Consider the following 18561-nt stretch of genomic DNA (forward strand, 5'->3'; position numbering starts at 1 on the left):
AGTTATATATTGGCGAGATAGTGAGATTGCATGAGGTGCCAAGGTCTATCATTTCGGATCGAGATCCACGTTTTACCTCTAGATTTTGGGGGCATTTGCAGAAGGCTTTGGGTACCAAGCTTAAGCTAAGCACAGCGTTCCACCCCCAAACTGATGGGCAATCGGAGAGGACCATTCAGACCTTAGAGGACATGTTGCGTGCTTGTGTCTTAGAGTTGAAAGGAGAATGGGACAAACATGTGAAACTGGCAGAATTTGCATATAATAACAGTTACCACTCTAGTATTGGGATGGCACCTTTTGAGGCTTTGTATGGAAGGCCGTGCAGATCGCCAGCTTGTTGGACCGAATTGGGTGATGGAAAAATCGAAAACCCTTTAGTTTTGCAACACTACACCGACCAAGTGCAATTGATAAGGAAAAAGTTGTTGACTGCTCAGAGTAGACAGAAAAGCTATGCCGACATTCGTCGTAGAGAATTGACTTTTGAGGTGGGTGATCATGTGTTTTTGAAGATTTCCCCTACTAGAGGTGTTTTTCGTTTTGGTGTGAAGGGAAAGTTGAGCCCGAGGTTCGTAGGACCTTTTGAGATATTAGAGAAGATTGGCGAGGTGGCCTATAGATTGGCACTACCACCAGACTGGAGTCATGTTCATGACGTTTTTCATGTTTCCATGCTTCGAAAGTACGTACCAGATCCGACACATGTGATTGATTTTCAAGGTATTCAGGTGCAAGATGATCTGACAATGGAAGAAAACCTATTAGAATTGTGGATCGAAGAGAGCAAGTGCTTCGCACAAAGAGAATCCCTTTAGTGAAGGTGGAATGGCAGTACCATGGATTGAAGGAGAGCACATGGGAACCTGAGGAGGACGTGCGGAAGAGATATCCGCACTTGTTTTTGCATTGAGGTATGATCTAATTTCGAGGACGAAATTTTTTTGTTAGGAGGGTAGGATGTAACGCGCGGCGTTTGGGCGGAGCGGGTCGGGTCAGGGTCCAGACCCGGACCCTAGCCCCACGCGAGAGGAGCCCGACGCTGTCCCTCCTCCCTCGCATTCTCTTCTCCTTCGCTTTCCTCTTACCGTCTCTTCCTTACCCACGACCGGAGCTCAGGGAAGAAGGCGGCGGCGGCGGCGACGGCGGCGGCGACGGCGGCGGCGGCGGCGGCGGCGACGGCGGCGGCGGCGACGGCGGCGGCGGCGGCGACGACGGCGGCGGCGGCGGCGACGGCGGCGGCGGCGGCGACGACGGCGGCGTTGAGGTGAACCCTGTCGTCCCTGCCTCTTCCTCTCTTCTCTTTTCTTCTCCTTCCCGTTTTCTTTCCCTTCTCCCTCTCCCACTGTCTCTCGTCTCCCCTCTCCACCGAACGACTCTCCTCTCCCACTGTCACTCGTCTCACTCTCCACCGTCTCTCTCTCTTCTCTCCCGTCCTCTCCCCTCACTGCCTTCCTTTCCCCTTTTGACCGAACCCTCTCCCCATTTTCTGCTCGTTTTCTATTTTTCTCCAATCAAGTACTTTCTCTCACTGATTTTCACTGTGCTATCACTGTTGGATCCGTTTTCAGCTTGGGGATTTGTCTTCCCCCTCGTAACAGCAATTAGAGAAGGCCTTGGTAGTGGCGGCATTGGAGGATTTAGCCGTTTGGGGACCACTTGGACGCGTGAGGTGGCTGCCGGGAGGATTACAACAGTTTAGACCTTCAATCGGGGTGAGCAAGGCGAAATTGAACCTATTTTATGATATATTTCTCTTTGGAACGCTCATAATTATTGGTTGAGCATGCGAGAGCTTTGAATTGATTATTTGGAACACATGTTAGTGATTTCGTTTTTGGGGAAAAGCTTGCGATTATGTTGGGAAGCGAAGATTCATATTTTGGATGATCATTTAAGCATGATAGATTAATTTTCGAAGCATTAGGGGAGACATGGTAGAGTTTGTGAGGTTGTGGGGAAGATTTAGGACCGTTTTAGTGAGCCTGTAGCACGCGTTTTTGTGAACGGGTGCATCTTGGAGTTAAATAGGGATAACGTACATAAGTTGGAAGTATCTTTGGGGTAGACGCCTTGATTTAAGAAAAAGGGAATTTTGAGAAAGGCGTTAGTGATAGACGGATTGATGGCTTTGAGTTTTGGCATCTATTGGCACGGCTAGGAGTGAGAAGTGACCCTATTGGAGAACTTGTGGGTCGACACTACCCGTCGACACCCTCTTGAGGCGATGACACGTGCCTCAATGACCTTGTTTTGTTTTGTTTGAATTGTTGAGGTTTGTAGTAGGAATCTTATCTTGTGTTTGTGTCTGCAGGTTCACCGGGTACGTCCCGTCGACCTTGAGTTACCGGATTCGAAGCTCGAGGCATTTTGAAGATTCTTGTGAACGCGCCACAGGTATGGCGACATTCCAGGCAAATCCCTGCCTGGGCAAGTGAATGAATGTGTGTTCCTAGGATCATGGGATCCTAGGATTTGTGATATGAATTGATTGAGTGTTCCGTGAACGAATATGTGTATGCATGTACATAAATTGATATATGATATGAATTGTTTTGAAAGGCTTATAGTAATTGTTTTGATAATGTTACGCATTGTATGTGCATGCTAGAATTGATAACTGTTTAGGACAGATGAGGCGGGGTATCGAGTCGAGTGTCTCCTCGACCCCAATTGTGCATTAGAAAGCATTCTAGAATGATAACTGCATAGGACAGCTACGAGCCCACCACAGATTGAGACTACTCTCTGTGGTTTGGCTAAGTTTTCAAAGATGTGATTGTTATGATGATGAATGTGAATGTTATGTTTATTGAATACTCATTGCCGCGGGCAATGATGCAAATGTTTGCACAGTGGGTAGTTGTACCCATATTGTTATGACGGCTAGCCAAAACTGTTGTGGTTATGTGTAACCCTCGTGTGGAGGCAATTGGAGGTGTGGGTTCACTCGTGAAGTGAACCAACCTCAGGAGCTAGCCAGTTAAATGTGTTTGTGCAAGTATAAGTATAAGAATGAAAGAATAAGAGATGAGAGGCCAGTGGGATGTGACTATGTATATGGGAGTTGTCCCACTTTCGCCACTGGTCTCGCCTGTTCGGAGCGCAGGCGGTGCAAGGCCCCAGGGTACTGTTGTGTGGTGTGCTTGGAGCGTAGGCTCCCGCCTTCCCAACCTGGGTGTCCTAGGGAAGGCTGAGTATCTCTCCTTGGAATTCACACATCCATGGATGAGTGCTCTACCGCTGCAGCGGATAGATGGATCCATACTGTTCTGGGCCACCACGGGGGTTGTCTCTCGGCTGTGGGCCGCCCGCGGTGTGCACGTGCCTGTGTTTGCACCCACAGGAACTGTAAATTCACTGATAGTAATGAAACTGCAATGTATGTGATTGAAATATATAGGATTGTTGTGCATGTGACTGTTGTGCTTATGAATGCAAGTGACATGTTGATGATGCCTTGCATGTGATTGAAATTATGTTATTGTAGCCATTGAGTGGCGTCTGCATGTCGTGTCTTGACACGACATAATGATAGATTGTTCTGATGTTTGTTTGTGTACTGAGCCCGACCTAAGAGGGCTTGGACTTTTCCTGGCTTGTTGCCATACTGCGAAGGCTAAGCCTTCAGTTGTTTCCTTTTTTCAGGTTTTGGTGTACCCGGGGCAGCAGGCGGAGCAGATGGCTACACTCACGTCCTACTGGGGAGGTTTTGGGTTTTGTTTTGTTCTTGTAGTGCCGGCGCGTCGGGTTTTTGGTTTTACTGATGCCTTGTTTTGATGAGGCATCGATGTTGTGATTTTGGGGCATTTTTGTCAAATGTACAATTGAATTGAAATGCTATATGTTGGAAAGCTTGCCCCATTGTTTTGAATTGCTTGGCTCATCGTCTTTTTGAATTGTTGGGCAGTCACACCTCGATGCTTTATGTTTAGAAAAAAAAAATAGTTTGAGGGTCAAAAAGGTCGGGGTGTGACAACATCTGTGTTCGATCTTCCGTTCTTGCACATCTATTATTTCTACATTAAGCAATAAAGTTAACAGCAAGGAACAACTTAGCTGAACAGCAAATAGCAACAGTTAGAAACATAGAGTCTATGACACAGGGAAGTGCCATTTTGGGTGCCACATCCATATTGATGCAATAGAGGTGCAGCCTGCAGGTGCACTGCTGCTTGGGGACAGCATTGGTCATGCAAAAAAAATAAAGAAATAAAAAGGAAAGGAGGAGAAGAGGAAGGAAGGAATCCACCAATCCAAGAGGAAGAAGCTAGAAAATAAGTGTATGATCTGTTAACCCTAAGATTATTTGAAACAGAAGAAAGAGAAGAGGCCGGAGAATATTAGAGCTTTGAGTGAAATCGGGACAGGTAGGAAAGGATTTTGGCAAGAAATATTTCTTCACTTGAGAAAAGAAGACAAGATCTCTTGGAATACACCTTCTGGAGTGGGCCATGAGACCTGGAACCTGTAAGAATCTTCACAAAATACCACAAAACCACGTCTCTCCGTCTGAAAATAAGAGGGATTGAGAATAGAGAATAGAAGGGAAGCAATGAAGGAAAGAATGCCGTCGGCCAATGCAGCCGCATGATGCTTGATCTCTATTATTAACATGACCTAATCAGGTTACAACAAAAGAAATAAAACATGAAGTAATTACAAAGAGATACCATCGCCTAATGTATTTAGGTGTTAAGTTAGAAAGGAAGTGGATCGGGTCTGAACAGACCCGATCCCTTATACATACAGACTTAACAGCCCCCCTCAAGTTGTGCATGAGATTTGATCATGCACAACTTGTTTTTCAAATGCCAAAAGTGCTGCCCTGTGAGTCCTGTGGTAAAAAGATCCGCTATCTGTTCACTGGTGGAGATATAAGTAGGCAAGATCTCAGCTTCTTCAACCTTCTGACGAATGAAGTGTTGATCAATCTCAATGTGTTTGGTACGATTATGCAAAATGGGGTTGTAGGCAATTTTGATTGCGCTTTGATTGTCACATAGTAATGATGACTGAACAATCGGAAGATTGAGCTCTCCAAGCAAATGCCGTAACCATGACGCTTCAGCTATCCCTGCAGCCATTGCTCTATACTCTGCCTTAGTGCTGGATCGTGCAACTGCACGCTGCTTTTTACTGCTCTAACAAATGAGATTAGAATCAAGAAAAAGACAGAAACCTGAAACTGAGCGTCGGTCATCGGGATCTCCTGCCCAATCTACATCAGTATAAGTATATATGCTATGTCCAAGAGAAACATTGAGACACTTTGTATAGACCAGTCCATCCCCAAGAGTAGCTTTGAGATACTGTAAGATAAGCTTAGCAGCATCCATATGTCCTTCTGTGGGTGCATGCATAAGCTGAGATATCTGATTTACTGCATATACTATGTCTGGGCGAGTAAAAGTGAGGTATTGTAACATACCAACAATGTTGCGATAGAAGGTACGATTTGAATAGGCAGCGGTTCCATCAGAGGCAGCCAATTTAGTGTTCAGAACACTAGGAGTAGTTATGGGTTTGCAATTAATCATACCTGCCCTGTCCAAAATATCGAGGGTATATTTATGCTGGGTAAGAGTCAATCGATCATTCGTCCTGTCAAGTTCAACACCCAAGAAGTACCGTAGTTCGCCGAGATCCTTCATCTTGAATTCTTGCTGCAACATACCCTTAACATAAGATATATGTGAAGAAGAATTCCCAGTTATAACAATATCATCTACATATATAAGTAACCAAGTGGTAGCTTCTCCAGTATGATATATAAACAAGGAATGATCGAGAGAACTTCGTAGAAAACCAACTTGTTGTATACGATGAGAAAACCGATCGAACCATGATCTAGAAGCTTGCTTCAGCCCATATAAAGACTTGTGTAACTTACAAACCCATTTGTGAGGATCATGAGTAGTATAGCCGGGAGGTTGCTCCATGTATACCTCTTTCTTAAGAATCCTATGAAGAAAAGCATTTTTGACGTCTAACTGGTAAAGAGGCCATCCATATGAGACTGCAAGAGAAATAATCACACGTATTGTGCCCATCTTGATAACAGGACTGAATGTTTCATCATAATCTTCCCCATATTGCTGAGTGAAACCGCGCGCCACAAGACGTGCTTTATGTCGATCAATGCTACCATCTGGCTTATATTTCAGTTTGTAAACTCATTGGGAGCCCACAACATTCTTATCATCTGGACGAGGGACAATCTGCCAAGTCTGACACTCATGCAAGGCTGTCATTTCTTCATTCATAGCTTCAACCCAACATTTTTCCTTACTCGCATGGTGATAGGATTTTGGTTCCACCTTTTTGCTCACTTCTGTCATAAACAACTGAAAATCTAAAGAAAAGTTGTTATAACTCACCCATCGATCAATGGGATGTCGCACACGTTGTGATTGACGTGGGACTGCAGTAGGAGCTGATCGCCTAGAGTACACCAGCCCTGAGAACCGACTATGTATAGGTGGATCATGGTGAGAAGAGGAGGGCATGCTGTCCAAGGAACTACTCACAAGTGTCTCAGGCTCATTAACACCTTGCTCCTTGTGCTCAGTCAAACGTTCTGCCCCTTGTTTTAAGATTTCAGCATGTAGCCAAGTGTCATAACCTCATTTTTATCCTTGAGTGTCATACAAGTAGCCTTGGGATCTTGTAACCTGCTTTCATCAAAAACAACATGCCGTGAAATATGAACACGACCAGTTTTAGGGTTGTAACATCTATAACCCTTGTAGTTTTTTGCATACCCTATAAATCTGCACAAAATAGCACGATCTTGAAACTTATTTCATAGAGAAACATCAACATGCACATAGCAAACACATCCAAAAACACACAATTCCTCATAGTGTGGCTGCTCTTGATGTAATAGAAAATATGGTGATTGTCCATCAAGCAAAGCCAATGGCAGTCGATTTATAACATGGACAGCCGTATGAAAAGCTTCGGTCCACAATGTCATGGGTAAGTCTGTGTCACGCATCATGCTGAGGGCGCTTTCAACAATATGTCTATGTTTCCTTTCAGCAATTCCATTTTGCTGAGGAGTATGCGGGCATGAAATTTGTCTAGTGATCCCAATATCTAGTAAGTACTCAGTAAATTCATTAGAAATAAATTCACCACCACCATCACATTGAAAATGCACAATATTACTGGAGTATTTATTCCGAACCAAGGCATGAAATTGAGTGAACAAGCGGAAAACTTCTGATTTGTGTTTCATGAAATGGATCCAAGTATATCGGGAATATGAATCAATAAAAATGACATAGTATCTACTCCCAGAAGAAGAAGGAATTGGAGCAGGCCCCCAAACATCAGAATATATAGTGTCGAAAACCTTTGAAGCTCTTTTATTGATTAATTGAAAAGGAAGGGCATGGCTCTTACAGATATGACAACTTGAGCACATGCTGGACTCACTAACTGAACTTAGACTGGACTTATCTAAGAGTCCGTCTGCAACAAGACTTCGAACAAAAGACTGACTACAATGAGCTAACCGACCATGCCAAAAGGATGGCTTATTATACTCTGCGACATTGACTTCACTATGACTTGGAAAACATGAATCTGAAGAGTGAGGTTTTGACAGCTGTGGAGCTCCTTCAAGGACATACATATTTCCTTTGCGAGTGCCCTCAGTGAATGTCTTCTTGGTTCGAGCATCCTTGACATAAACAGAAGACGGTGTGAATTCAACAGAGGAGTGAGTATCATCAATAAGTTTAGACACTGAGATAATATTTTTCTTGACACTTGGAACAACAAGGACATTCTTTAACGAAATGGAAGAAGAGCCCATAGATATTTGTGCATTTCCAATGTGCGATATTGTGTGATGGGAACCATCTCCCGTGACAACTGAGCCTTGTTCTAAATAAGGGAAAACACTAGAGAGATTACCTGTGTCACCAGTAACATGGGCTGCTGCTCCAGAGTCCACATACCACTCTCCTTGCTCGTTTTGTTTCAAGTGGAGCTTAGATAGGGCTGTCATGAAAAGTTGTTGCACGTCTGCTGAAACATTTGATGTCTGATGATGAAGCTGACCCTGCTGCTGCCTTGTTCTCACGCCTAACCTGATTATTTTTGTTCTAAGGGTTGTGCCAACATTCTGATTTTACATGCCCCCTCTTGTTGCAATAGAAACAAGTTGGAACCCTTCTAGATGTGGTAGAGGTAGTATTCATGCCTAGTGGTGTTGGGAGAACCCCTCTTCCCATTCCTGCCTGAGAAGTCCAAGGACGAGTGCGATTCCCTTGCAGTGCATGTGTCCCTGTGATCAGTACATTGTGGCTATTGGAAGGAATCAAATTCTGTCGCTGAACACGACTAGCTTCGTGTTGAAAAAGCTTGGCCTTCAGATCTTCAAAAGATGGGAGAACAGGTAGGACTTCCAAGGCTGTGCAGAAAATATCAAATTCTGTTCCCAGTCCACTCAAGGCTTGTTGGACTTTGTCCTTGTCGCTGACGGGATGTCCAATTGCAGCAAGCTGATCACTAACACTCTTGATTTCATTCAAGTATTCCAAAATTGTACGCGTCTCACGCTTGATGTCCTGAAATTGCCTTCTTAATTGTAGAAAACGTGCTTTCGAGACTTGAGAATATGTTGTGGCAAGGGTAGACCACAACTCTAGGGCAGTTAAATCATCATCAATACCTCCCAATACCTCCTCTGACAAGGTAGAAGTGATATAAGCAACAAGAGACTGGTCGTGAGCCAGCCAAACTTCATATTCGGGATTGTTCTCAGTAAGAGTTTCATATTCAAAACTAATTTCACCTTTATCTCCCATGACTGTCTTCTTTACTTCACGGTCAATATACTTTGGAGGTGCTGGAGTAGTTCCATCGATGTGCCCATACAGTCTATGGCTTTTAATAAATGGGACAATTTGACGTTTCCAAGTCAAATAATTACTATGGTTCAGTTTTTGAAAGATGAGTTGGGAGAGAAAACTGGAGGATAGAAGAGAAGGGGTCGGCTGATCCATGACTGAATAGAGAGGAGTAGTGCAGGCGATTTAAAAGCAACGACAAAAATTAGGGCAAATTGTAGCAACCGAAATTAGGGCAAATCGTTGGATTTAGGGCAGAATTTAAAAGCCACAACAGAAATTAGGGCAAATTGTAGCAAACGAAATTAGGGCAAATCGTGGGATTTAAGGAAGAACAGAAATTAGGAATAATCACGGCAGAAAATAGGATTTAGGGCAGATTACATCAAACTGAAATCACTCACCGGAGGACGATGCAACCTGGCTCTGATACCATGTAAGAATCTTCACAAAATACCACACAACCACGTCTCTCCGTCTGAAAATAAGAGGGATTGAGAATAGAGAATAGAAGGGAAGCAATGAAGGAAAGAATGCCGTCGGCCAATGCAGCCGCACGATGCTTGATCTCTATTATTAACATGACCTAATCAGGTTACAACAAAAGGAATAAAACATGAAGTAATTACAAGAGATACCACCACCTAATGTATTTAGGCGTTAAGTTAGAAAGAAAGTGGATCGGGTCTGAACAGACCCGATCCCTTATACATACAGACTTAACAACCTAACCCTGCTTCAATACCATGTTAAAATGTATACATTTTACCAACCTGACCATCATAAGGAAGAAAGAGAAGAAAAGAGGTGCAGCAATAGGTCTCAGTCCCAAGTATCTTGTGTGACCTAATATGGTTGATACTTGATACGATATTAGGGTAACATAGTATAAAGGAAAAGTAAGCCATCAACCTATGAGAACAAAGTACAACGTGCACATATGCTTAACTTGGCTGGACAGATATATACAAATTACCTTCCTGAACTGATCCAAGCGGATCTAGATCCATACCAAGACTCTTAAGAAATATCACTTTTTATCTAGCCTAGTTGGCGTATTCCTCTAGAGACCATAAGACTGTTTCAGTAAAAAGAAGCTAACAGCAGGAAGTCACTTGTCACCGACAAAGGGAAAAGCAAGTTCAGCAACTAACAGAAGCAGTTTGTTCACCAATTAACAGTAGTTTATGACGTCTCTCAGCCACCAATTTAGTGTAAATCAGTCATTCAGTTCATTCAAATTCATAGAATAAACTCATTTTTCAGAGGACAGACAGCAAATATATGATCAACACAGAGAAGGTTAAGTCATATAACTCACTAAATGACCACACTGAATCAGAAGTCAAGGGAAAAAATGATTAACCATGACAAAGCAAATAAAATTGACATCCACCTTAAGAATCATAATGCACAAATGCTCAAATAGCTAATCATTCCAGAGCAGTTTATAGAATACATATCCTTAGATATAAAATCATATAATATGGAAGTAGTAGATGATCATCAATTCTATAACGTCATGCAAAAAACATATGTAAAACTTGTTACCTACATGTCCTCATATATAACATCATACAACACAAAACTGCCACATGATTATCAGGTTTAGAATGCTTATGCAACAAGCATATCCAAAACTTGCTGATGAGTTGGAATTAATTTGAAGATTGATAATCTGAAAAGGCAATTGCATGTGGTCACCAAAAACCAAAGTTTTAAGTAACTAACCAAAAGTGAGCGTTCATGAACTTCATCCACGATCACATGCGTCACATCAGATAAGAATTTATCACCCTACACCAACACAGTAAAAGCCATGACATTGATGCAAAATCTGAGAAAAAAACAAGGCATAGGCATCCAAGCTCATGCTTCACTATATGAAGGAATCAACAACTTGACAATTTTGCATAAGCATCGACCTTTGCACACCCTTCATTCACATGAAAAAGTAGTATATGTGGGCACATGTTGCTGGGGTGTCAATGGTGATGTGTTATACTGTTGTATGTAGGAAATTTTAAATTGTGTTCAGCTCAATCCTTATTATGCGTATAGCTGTTAGGATATCCAGGCTTTATCATGTTAGTTAGGTGACAGGTCCTTGGATCATTACCTAAAAACTGTCAAAAACAAAAAAAATTGCAAACCATGTTACATGGGTGCGGTTGCCAATGTGGAACATCCCAGAAAACTTGGGTGTGGGGGTGTGCTGAGAGTGTATATATATTCATATTGGTAAAAACCAGACCACTTGCGTAAGAGACAAAGACCAGCCCACTTGAAATTCAACCTTACAGATATGATCTAAGAGTGATTTGATGAGAAACATATATTATTATATTAACTATTAACTTAGTTTTTTTTTACTCTAACTTGTTTTTTTTTAACTTAAATAATGTTTTTTACTCTAACTAATAGTATATATATATATATATATATATATATATATATATATATATATATATACTTGAACTAAAACATGATTTATATTATATTAAATTAGTGTTTATAAAAGCATTAGAAGGTTCATATTTTGATTAAAAAATTAAAACACTTTTTAACATGAATTTAAGAGGTCTGATTTTTATCCCTTACCCAAGTGGTCTGGTAATTACCAACCACTCATATATATATATATATATATATATGGTTGATTAGTAGCTTTATTTGTCTATTTTTTTTTCTGACTTCCATTGCTGTTTATTCAAAATTTTGAAGGGTGTTGATCCTTTTTAAATAAGTTAAAATCATGTGTCATCCTTTTAGAAAAGAATGACACAGTCTGGCAGTTTTGCAAGCCTGTGGACTGACATCTTTGCAGCAGACCTGTGTCCTTTTCAAAGAAAAGGATAATCTAGAGTATTTTGGAAAAAAAAAGAGAGAGAGATACCACCTTTGAGAGACCATTTTGGGTTTTGGCTGCCCAGGAGGGGAGGAGAGACCCACACACACAGGAAGACCAGAGGTAAGGTTTTTTTTTTTTTTTTTTTTTTAACTTAACACAGAATTGAGTGCACAGAAAAGGCACAGTGCCAGCACCTGTGTCAGGTCGACATGGGTGTGGCACCCATTCTGGCCCGTCTGTGTGACTTAGATTGCATATAAGGGGATATCCTAAGTTCCTAACGCTAATCAGGAAGAACATAATATCTTTTCATTTGGGAAGAACCGGAGGGTGTCTCTCCCTGGTTCCCTCAAAATAGAAAGCATAATTTATAACCCCAATTTCTTGTCATTGAGAAGCCATGAACACCTTTGAAGCTCACCGCTAACAAATGAGGAAGACAAGGAGTACCGCAAACAAGGATAGAGGCCTTGGAGGACACAGTGGCCAAGTCGAGCAGATGATAACAGGGTTTCGCAAGCACATGGAAGAAACATAAGAAGCAACAAATGCTCCAAGGGCTTCCACAATCCTTGATGACACAGATAAAAACAAGCCCATGAATGGCATAAGGAAATGTCATAAGTCCACCTTGTTGAAACTTGAAATATACTTGTACTTGTGATACATATATATAATATATATAACTTAATAGTGATAAACATTTATTTATGTTCATTTAAAATTTTTCTTTTATTTTTTGTATTTTTTATTTATTTCTGTAAGAAATCCAATGCCCAAAGGGCATTAGAGTCCTCTAGTAATCTAGCTGTTGGGCCTCTCTTATCTATGAATAAAGGCTCTCTTTTTTTTAATAGACATGCTAAGTCTCATTGACACTTCTAAAAAGCAGAAGTGTCCATGTCAACACGACCTGACACGGGTGCGGGTATGGGATATAGGAATATAATAAAATCGCTTAGCTATTTATGTATGTGATATATCTTTTATTTCTCTTGTAAGAGAATGCTTTGGTGTTAGATACCATGTGACACATTGTTTTGTGAAAGTGTTACAGAAGCTCTCTCTTTCTTTCTTTTTGGTACTAGAGGCTTCAATTTTTACGTGGCATCAAAGTCTTGACTGATTTCAGAAGGTGCATAGCGACTGCCTTCGATTTGTGTCAGAGATTATTCCCCTCCCTTCTTATGACCTTCCCTCACTCACTTGATTTCTCTTTATTCCTCCATCATGGGAGATAAAAAACAAAGTAATTGTCCCCTACAAACTCAATTCATCAAACTATATTTGGAGGTATCACATATAAAGGAAGAGGTTTATGGGTCCAAAAGTAAGCCTGCTCTTCAACTCAGTAAAAGGGTGGCACAAGACATCAAAGAGCCTGATGGAGATGACAGAATCAAGGTCGTGGAGAACTATGAGAAAAGTTTGAAAATTGGCACATAAAGCATTCCAAGGCAACATATTGGGTTCCTAATAATGTAGAACTAAGCATGTGTGCAAATGAGGCAAAATTTTCCCTTGCTAATGAAGCATGGGATTATCTCTGAAGAAAGAATAAAAAAATGTATCGATATCATTCAGAAGGAAATATTTGAGCCACCAAGATACATTTTTCTTCCCTTACCACATTGTGGAATAAAATGTCATTCATTGAACCCAAATGAGGATGTATCCAAGATTCTGAAATTAGACAACATCAAATTCAAAAGCAACAATCTTTCCAATTTCTAAATGGGTTAAAGCAGGATAGCAAGCTAAATCCAACTTGCTCCATCAGTCCGAACTTCCATTTATGGAAGAAGCCTTATCCAAGTCGTCTATGGAAAAAATGAGACTTAAGGAACCCCAAATAATAGCATAGTTTTCTTGTGGCATAGCTAAGCTCAGAAGTTATGTTATGTCACATAAACCAGCCATTTCAATAAGCACCATGGCAACCATGAAGGACGCAAGGGTCATAGTTTCAACTCAAGAAAGACACATGAACAAAGCAATATAGAGAGACCTGACATATAAAGCCCTATTATTGAAGTTAAGAAGGAAGATAAGAAAGTTGCTTTCGTGCACAATAATGCAAAATGCATTGGATCTGCGCTTTTTACCCAACTTCTCACTGCTCTTCAACTGCTTCCACAAGGAGAAACACCTACCCACCAGGGCTGCATTAGCTACCTCTTCCCAAGGTATGAACTGTTGGTGTAATACTTGTTGATTTTTGGTGCTTCTTTTCATATGACCCTTCATAAATCACTCTTATATGAATGCACTAGATTAAATGGAGTTTTTGTTCACACAGGCGATGGAATATCTTTGGAAGTGAAAGCCCTTGGAAACCTTGAAAACTATTCAAAAAGAACAGATAGCTATACCAAATGTTAGATTGATTCCAAAACTAAATTTAAAACTTTTATCCATTTCTCAAATCATTAATCATGGCTCTAATGTTTCTCTAAAAATAAATGTTAGGAGTAAGAACTTCAGTTCAGGAGGCTGATTGTGCATGGCCATAGAGGAGGTCTTACTATCTTGATATTTTATGTTTTCAGAAGAACAAACTATCTTGTGATTGTCAAAATTAATATTAGTTTTTGGCATAAAAGATTAGCCCGGGCAAGTGGATCCAAGCTCTCCCTTGTTCTAAACCTGGCAAAAATTTATAATGAATAAACTATACTTGTATTGACTGCATTCTTGGCACCAGGCAAAAGCTTCCTTTCCACATTGGAACTATGTATCTTTTGAACATTTTGAATTAGTACATTTTGATGTATGTGGTCCAACCTCTATTATGTCCAAAAGGGGATACTCAGATTAGACATACTTGGGTCGATATTCTTAACCACAAGTGCCAAATTTTCCAAAATTAATTTCAAATATTTTCACAAACTTGCTTAAAAGCAGTTCATGGCAACATAGGAATCTTTGGAACTAACTCAAAAGGAGAGTTCATCTCAAAAGAATTTGACAACTATTGCAAACCACAGCATAAAATAAATGTGAAGCATGGTCTGAAAAATCCTCTAGAACTAAAAACTATATAGTCTTTTAGATGGGAACCCAGTATAATGGAGACTAAAAGTTCAAACTTACATTGAGCTTTCTAAGAAGAATTCCAGTCGTGCAAAAGAGAAGCTTTGTCTTTTCATTCCTGAATTAAAAAATAAAATAAATCACAAAGGGTAAGACCATCAACAGAAAATTATGAATTCTTTTTATTTGAATTAAATGAATATGGAAAAATAACATGCACCAAAAGTATCTAAGCCCGGGCATCGGGCCGGGCCAGGCCTGGCCATTCAAACCCGAGCCCGATCCCGGCCCAATGAAACTAAAAAAATATTTTGTAATATAAAATAATATATAAATGTAATTAATTGTAATAAAATATTATATTTATAAATAAAAATTAATAAAATAAATATAAAAAAACATTATCAGGCCCAACTGGACTGACTGGCCCGGTGCCCCTTTTTCCGGGCCCGAGTCGGGCAGGGTATCGGGTACCCGCCGGCGGCCCGGCCCGGTGCCCAGCCTTAGAAGTAACAAATATTTGCAGTCATGAAAAGTTGTTGGCGACTTTATTTTCCTTTCTTTATGCTGCAAAAGTTTTAGCTAGATGGTCATTTTATCTAATTTACATTAACAGCAGTTGATGAGTTCCGCAAACAGCACGAACATTCAGATTCAGAAATTAAGTAAAAACTAAAAAGCAACAGCAACTATCACAGAGTCAAAATTTATGAGAATGTTGGTCGCAGAAGTTATTCACAGCCTGCCTGGAATCCTCAAAAACATAAATAGTTTGATATCATCATTTACATATGCAGCATGAGACAACACAAGCTATTGGTGTGATTTCATTATCAAGTTCTAAAAAATAATAGCAGTGGTTGAAGAACAGAGAATATCAGACGTGTAGAAGATGAACCACAGTTTTCGTATGCTGGAAACAGAGATGAAGGAGAGGAAGAGGTGCTGGAATGGTTGGAGCAGTCCTTCGTAACTGCAGCCTAACCCTAGTCCATTTATTTATTTAAAGCACAATTACATCTAAATCAAAAATACACCAAACAATAAACAAAAACTACAAGGCTGCCATTAATGAGGCAGCTAACTTTGACAAAACGTGATGTGCTACCATGTTAGGATCTGGATTCAGATCCATCCAGATCCAAACGACTTTATTTCTTAACATCCTCCCTCAAGTCATGTATGGTCTTTGATCATGAACAACTTTTTCTTCAAAGCCTTCTGTAAATAAGTCTGCAACTTATCTTCTGCCTTTACATGCTATGGCTCTATCTCCTTCAGCTCTATCTTCTGCCGAACAAAATGTTGTTCTATCTCCATAAGCTTTGTCTTACTGAGTTGAACAGGATTAAAAGCAATATTAATTGCACTCTGATTGTCACACAATAATATGGACCATGAAATATTTTCTCCTAGATCACCGAGTAGATGGTGCACCCATGTGACCACAGCAGTGCCTACTTCCATGGATCTATATTCAGCCTCTGAATTGGAACGGCCACTGCCTTTTTCTTCCAACTACTCCACGATATAAGATGATCTCCAATGAATATACAGTAACCAGAAACCGATCATCTCTCCTGCATTACCAGCCCAATCTGCATCAGCATATATAATAAGTTGATGACCTTGATCCACATTTTTATTCTTTCGATAAACAAGTCCATCATCACAGAATGCGCTTCACAACCTCCATATGACCTTCCCTTGGAGAATGCATAAACTAAGACACCTGATTAACTGCATAAACAATATCGGGTCTAGTAAAGGTGAGGTATTGTAACATACCTACCAAACTTCGATATCTAGTAGGGTCAGCATAAAGTCCTCCATCATCAACACTTAATCTTTGATGCAGTGCGCTTGGAGAATTAACTGGCTTGCAACTTGACATTTTTGCTTTTTCTAATAAATCCAATGTATATTTATGCTGCATAAGTGTTAACCTCTCATCTTGCCTGTCAACTTCCACACCTAAAAAATATCTCAGTTCTCCTAAGTCTTTCATTTTGAAGGCCTTCATTAAATATCGCTTCACTTCAGAGACATGTTCCAAACGACTTTATTTCTTAATAAGTGGTACTTTCTCATCCATTACAATTTCACTAGTACATCTTCCTCATGACCATAAATAGAAGGGTGCACCTTTCTTAGAAAACTTCTGATCAGGGCCTGCCTTTTATCAGTACTCCAAAAAACTGACCTCAAGTACCTCAATCTCCTACCCAACTTATGCTGAGAACTGCCGAATAACAGCTTCAACATGAAAGCTTCTATTCTGGAACTTGTGCAATTTTGTTTTGTATATAGTCTTGGTTGACGCTCATGAGAAATTGTAGGACGCAACTGCCTTTTTCACCTGAGTTTCTTTTTTCGAAGGGGCATGGTAAATGGCCCTATTTGAGAATTTCAAGCCAAAATTGAGCCTCTATCAGGACAATTAGAAAGTGAGGACCCAAAAATGGGACCTTTCAATGTAAAGTTTTCTCTACTCATTAATGAACAAAAATGTGTCTCAATCATGGAAAATGTGTGAACCAAGTATAGACAACGTATAGCTACAGGTTTGATGTTTGGTTGCTATTCCAACACAGTGCTCACAGCTTCTAAATAAAGCCAGAAAAATTACAACATAGGCAGCCTTCGTCCTACTATTTACCCAAAAAAGAAATTAGTGGTTGCTCTTGCCCGAAAGAAGCATAGCTGAATAGTGACCTATCAGCTATTTTTAACCTCTTCCTGCCATACTCACTTGATGATGCTAGCTTTGTAAAGTTCTCAACAATGTTATCATAATCATTTTTAAATTTTTTTATTTCAATTTTTTTATATGTTTTACCATTTATTTAAAAGAATGAATGTTTTAATATTTTTAGCCAATTCACAACCAGTTCAGCCAAATTACTGATATCAGCTGTTTCACCAAATAGGCATCTCAGCTGACTTGGTTCAAAAACAGATTGTCATAGCATTGGTTCTCAAAGATGCGAGACCAGCACCACATCCTCAATAAGTATTCTTTTTTTCAGTACTTGCTTCATATGGTTTCTAGATAAATATAAATTTATGTGAAAATATAATCTGAAGTTTCTTGATTCAAGACAGAAAGCAATTTTACCAAGCATTTTCAAGGCGAACTTGATAACCAACCAAAGAATCATTTGAACCAGGTAAGGGCTCACATAGTTCAGTTGAAACCCTTTCGGCAACAGATATTGCCTGCACAAAGACAATGGGTGATTAGTTCAAATTTAAACACATCCAATCTATTCAAATAAACAATGCACCCATAAGGATCAAATTTACTAATATCCAACCAGTGATAGTTCACCAAGATGCATAATGTGTAATAATTGTGACTACCATATATACTCTCATAACATTATATTTATATACTTTTCCATTCATATACTTTCACTGACGTACCACAATATATGTGTGTGTGTGTATGTGTATATATGTATGTATGTTAAGTTTTATCTCAATATTGCCTTACTCATTTTTATTTACATTAGTTTTTTTTTTATTGAGTTAGTGCAAGGAAATGTTTTACTAACAGAAGAGAAGATGGGTATGTCAATCAAAATCACCAACGCATGGAAGGCAACCACAATATAAACCAAACAAGAAAAAAGAAGAAAAAAAGCAATACAGTAAACAAAAATAAGTGAATTATAAGGCAGTTCTCAAGATACATACGGCTATTCTCCTCGGTTGAGTGCAAATAATATTACAAGATCCACCAGTGCCTGATTCAATCATCTCTTCCAATATAAATTGCGGTATCTGTGGAGCTATGTAATCAGAAGACAA

The 18561-nt window shown here is 39.9% G+C and overlaps 2 protein-coding genes across 8 annotated transcripts in view; one reads left to right on the top strand and one right to left on the bottom strand.

The window, feature by feature from the left end:
- The window catches only part of LOC126409784 (branchpoint-bridging protein-like), a 10856-nt gene extending 7030 nt beyond the window's left edge, over positions 1 to 3826 (top strand). The window contains exon 3 of the mRNA XM_050076072.1: positions 3710 to 3826. The gene's annotated coding sequence lies outside the window, so the exon portion shown is untranslated. The remainder of the gene's footprint in view (positions 1 to 3709) is intronic.
- Positions 1 to 18561, bottom strand: part of LOC116248144 (DExH-box ATP-dependent RNA helicase DExH7, chloroplastic) — a 98904-nt gene that overhangs the window by 62304 nt on the left and 18039 nt on the right. For all 7 annotated transcript variants that reach the window (XR_004170969.2, XM_050076069.1, XM_050076070.1 and 4 more), the window contains 4 exons: positions 18448 to 18534; positions 17867 to 17967; positions 14809 to 14866; positions 10596 to 10661 (listed from right to left, as the gene is read on the bottom strand). Coding sequence is in view for 6 of the 7 variants with exons in the window: in XM_050076069.1 (XP_049932026.1) it covers positions 10596 to 10661; positions 14809 to 14866; positions 17867 to 17967; positions 18448 to 18534 (312 nt within the window). In the remaining variant the exon portion in view is untranslated. The remainder of the gene's footprint in view (positions 1 to 10595; positions 10662 to 14808; positions 14867 to 17866; positions 17968 to 18447; positions 18535 to 18561) is intronic.

This window comes from Nymphaea colorata, chromosome 2, assembly GCF_008831285.2.
Source record: "Nymphaea colorata isolate Beijing-Zhang1983 chromosome 2, ASM883128v2, whole genome shotgun sequence".
Classification (NCBI taxonomy): Eukaryota; Viridiplantae; Streptophyta; class Magnoliopsida; order Nymphaeales; family Nymphaeaceae; genus Nymphaea; species Nymphaea colorata.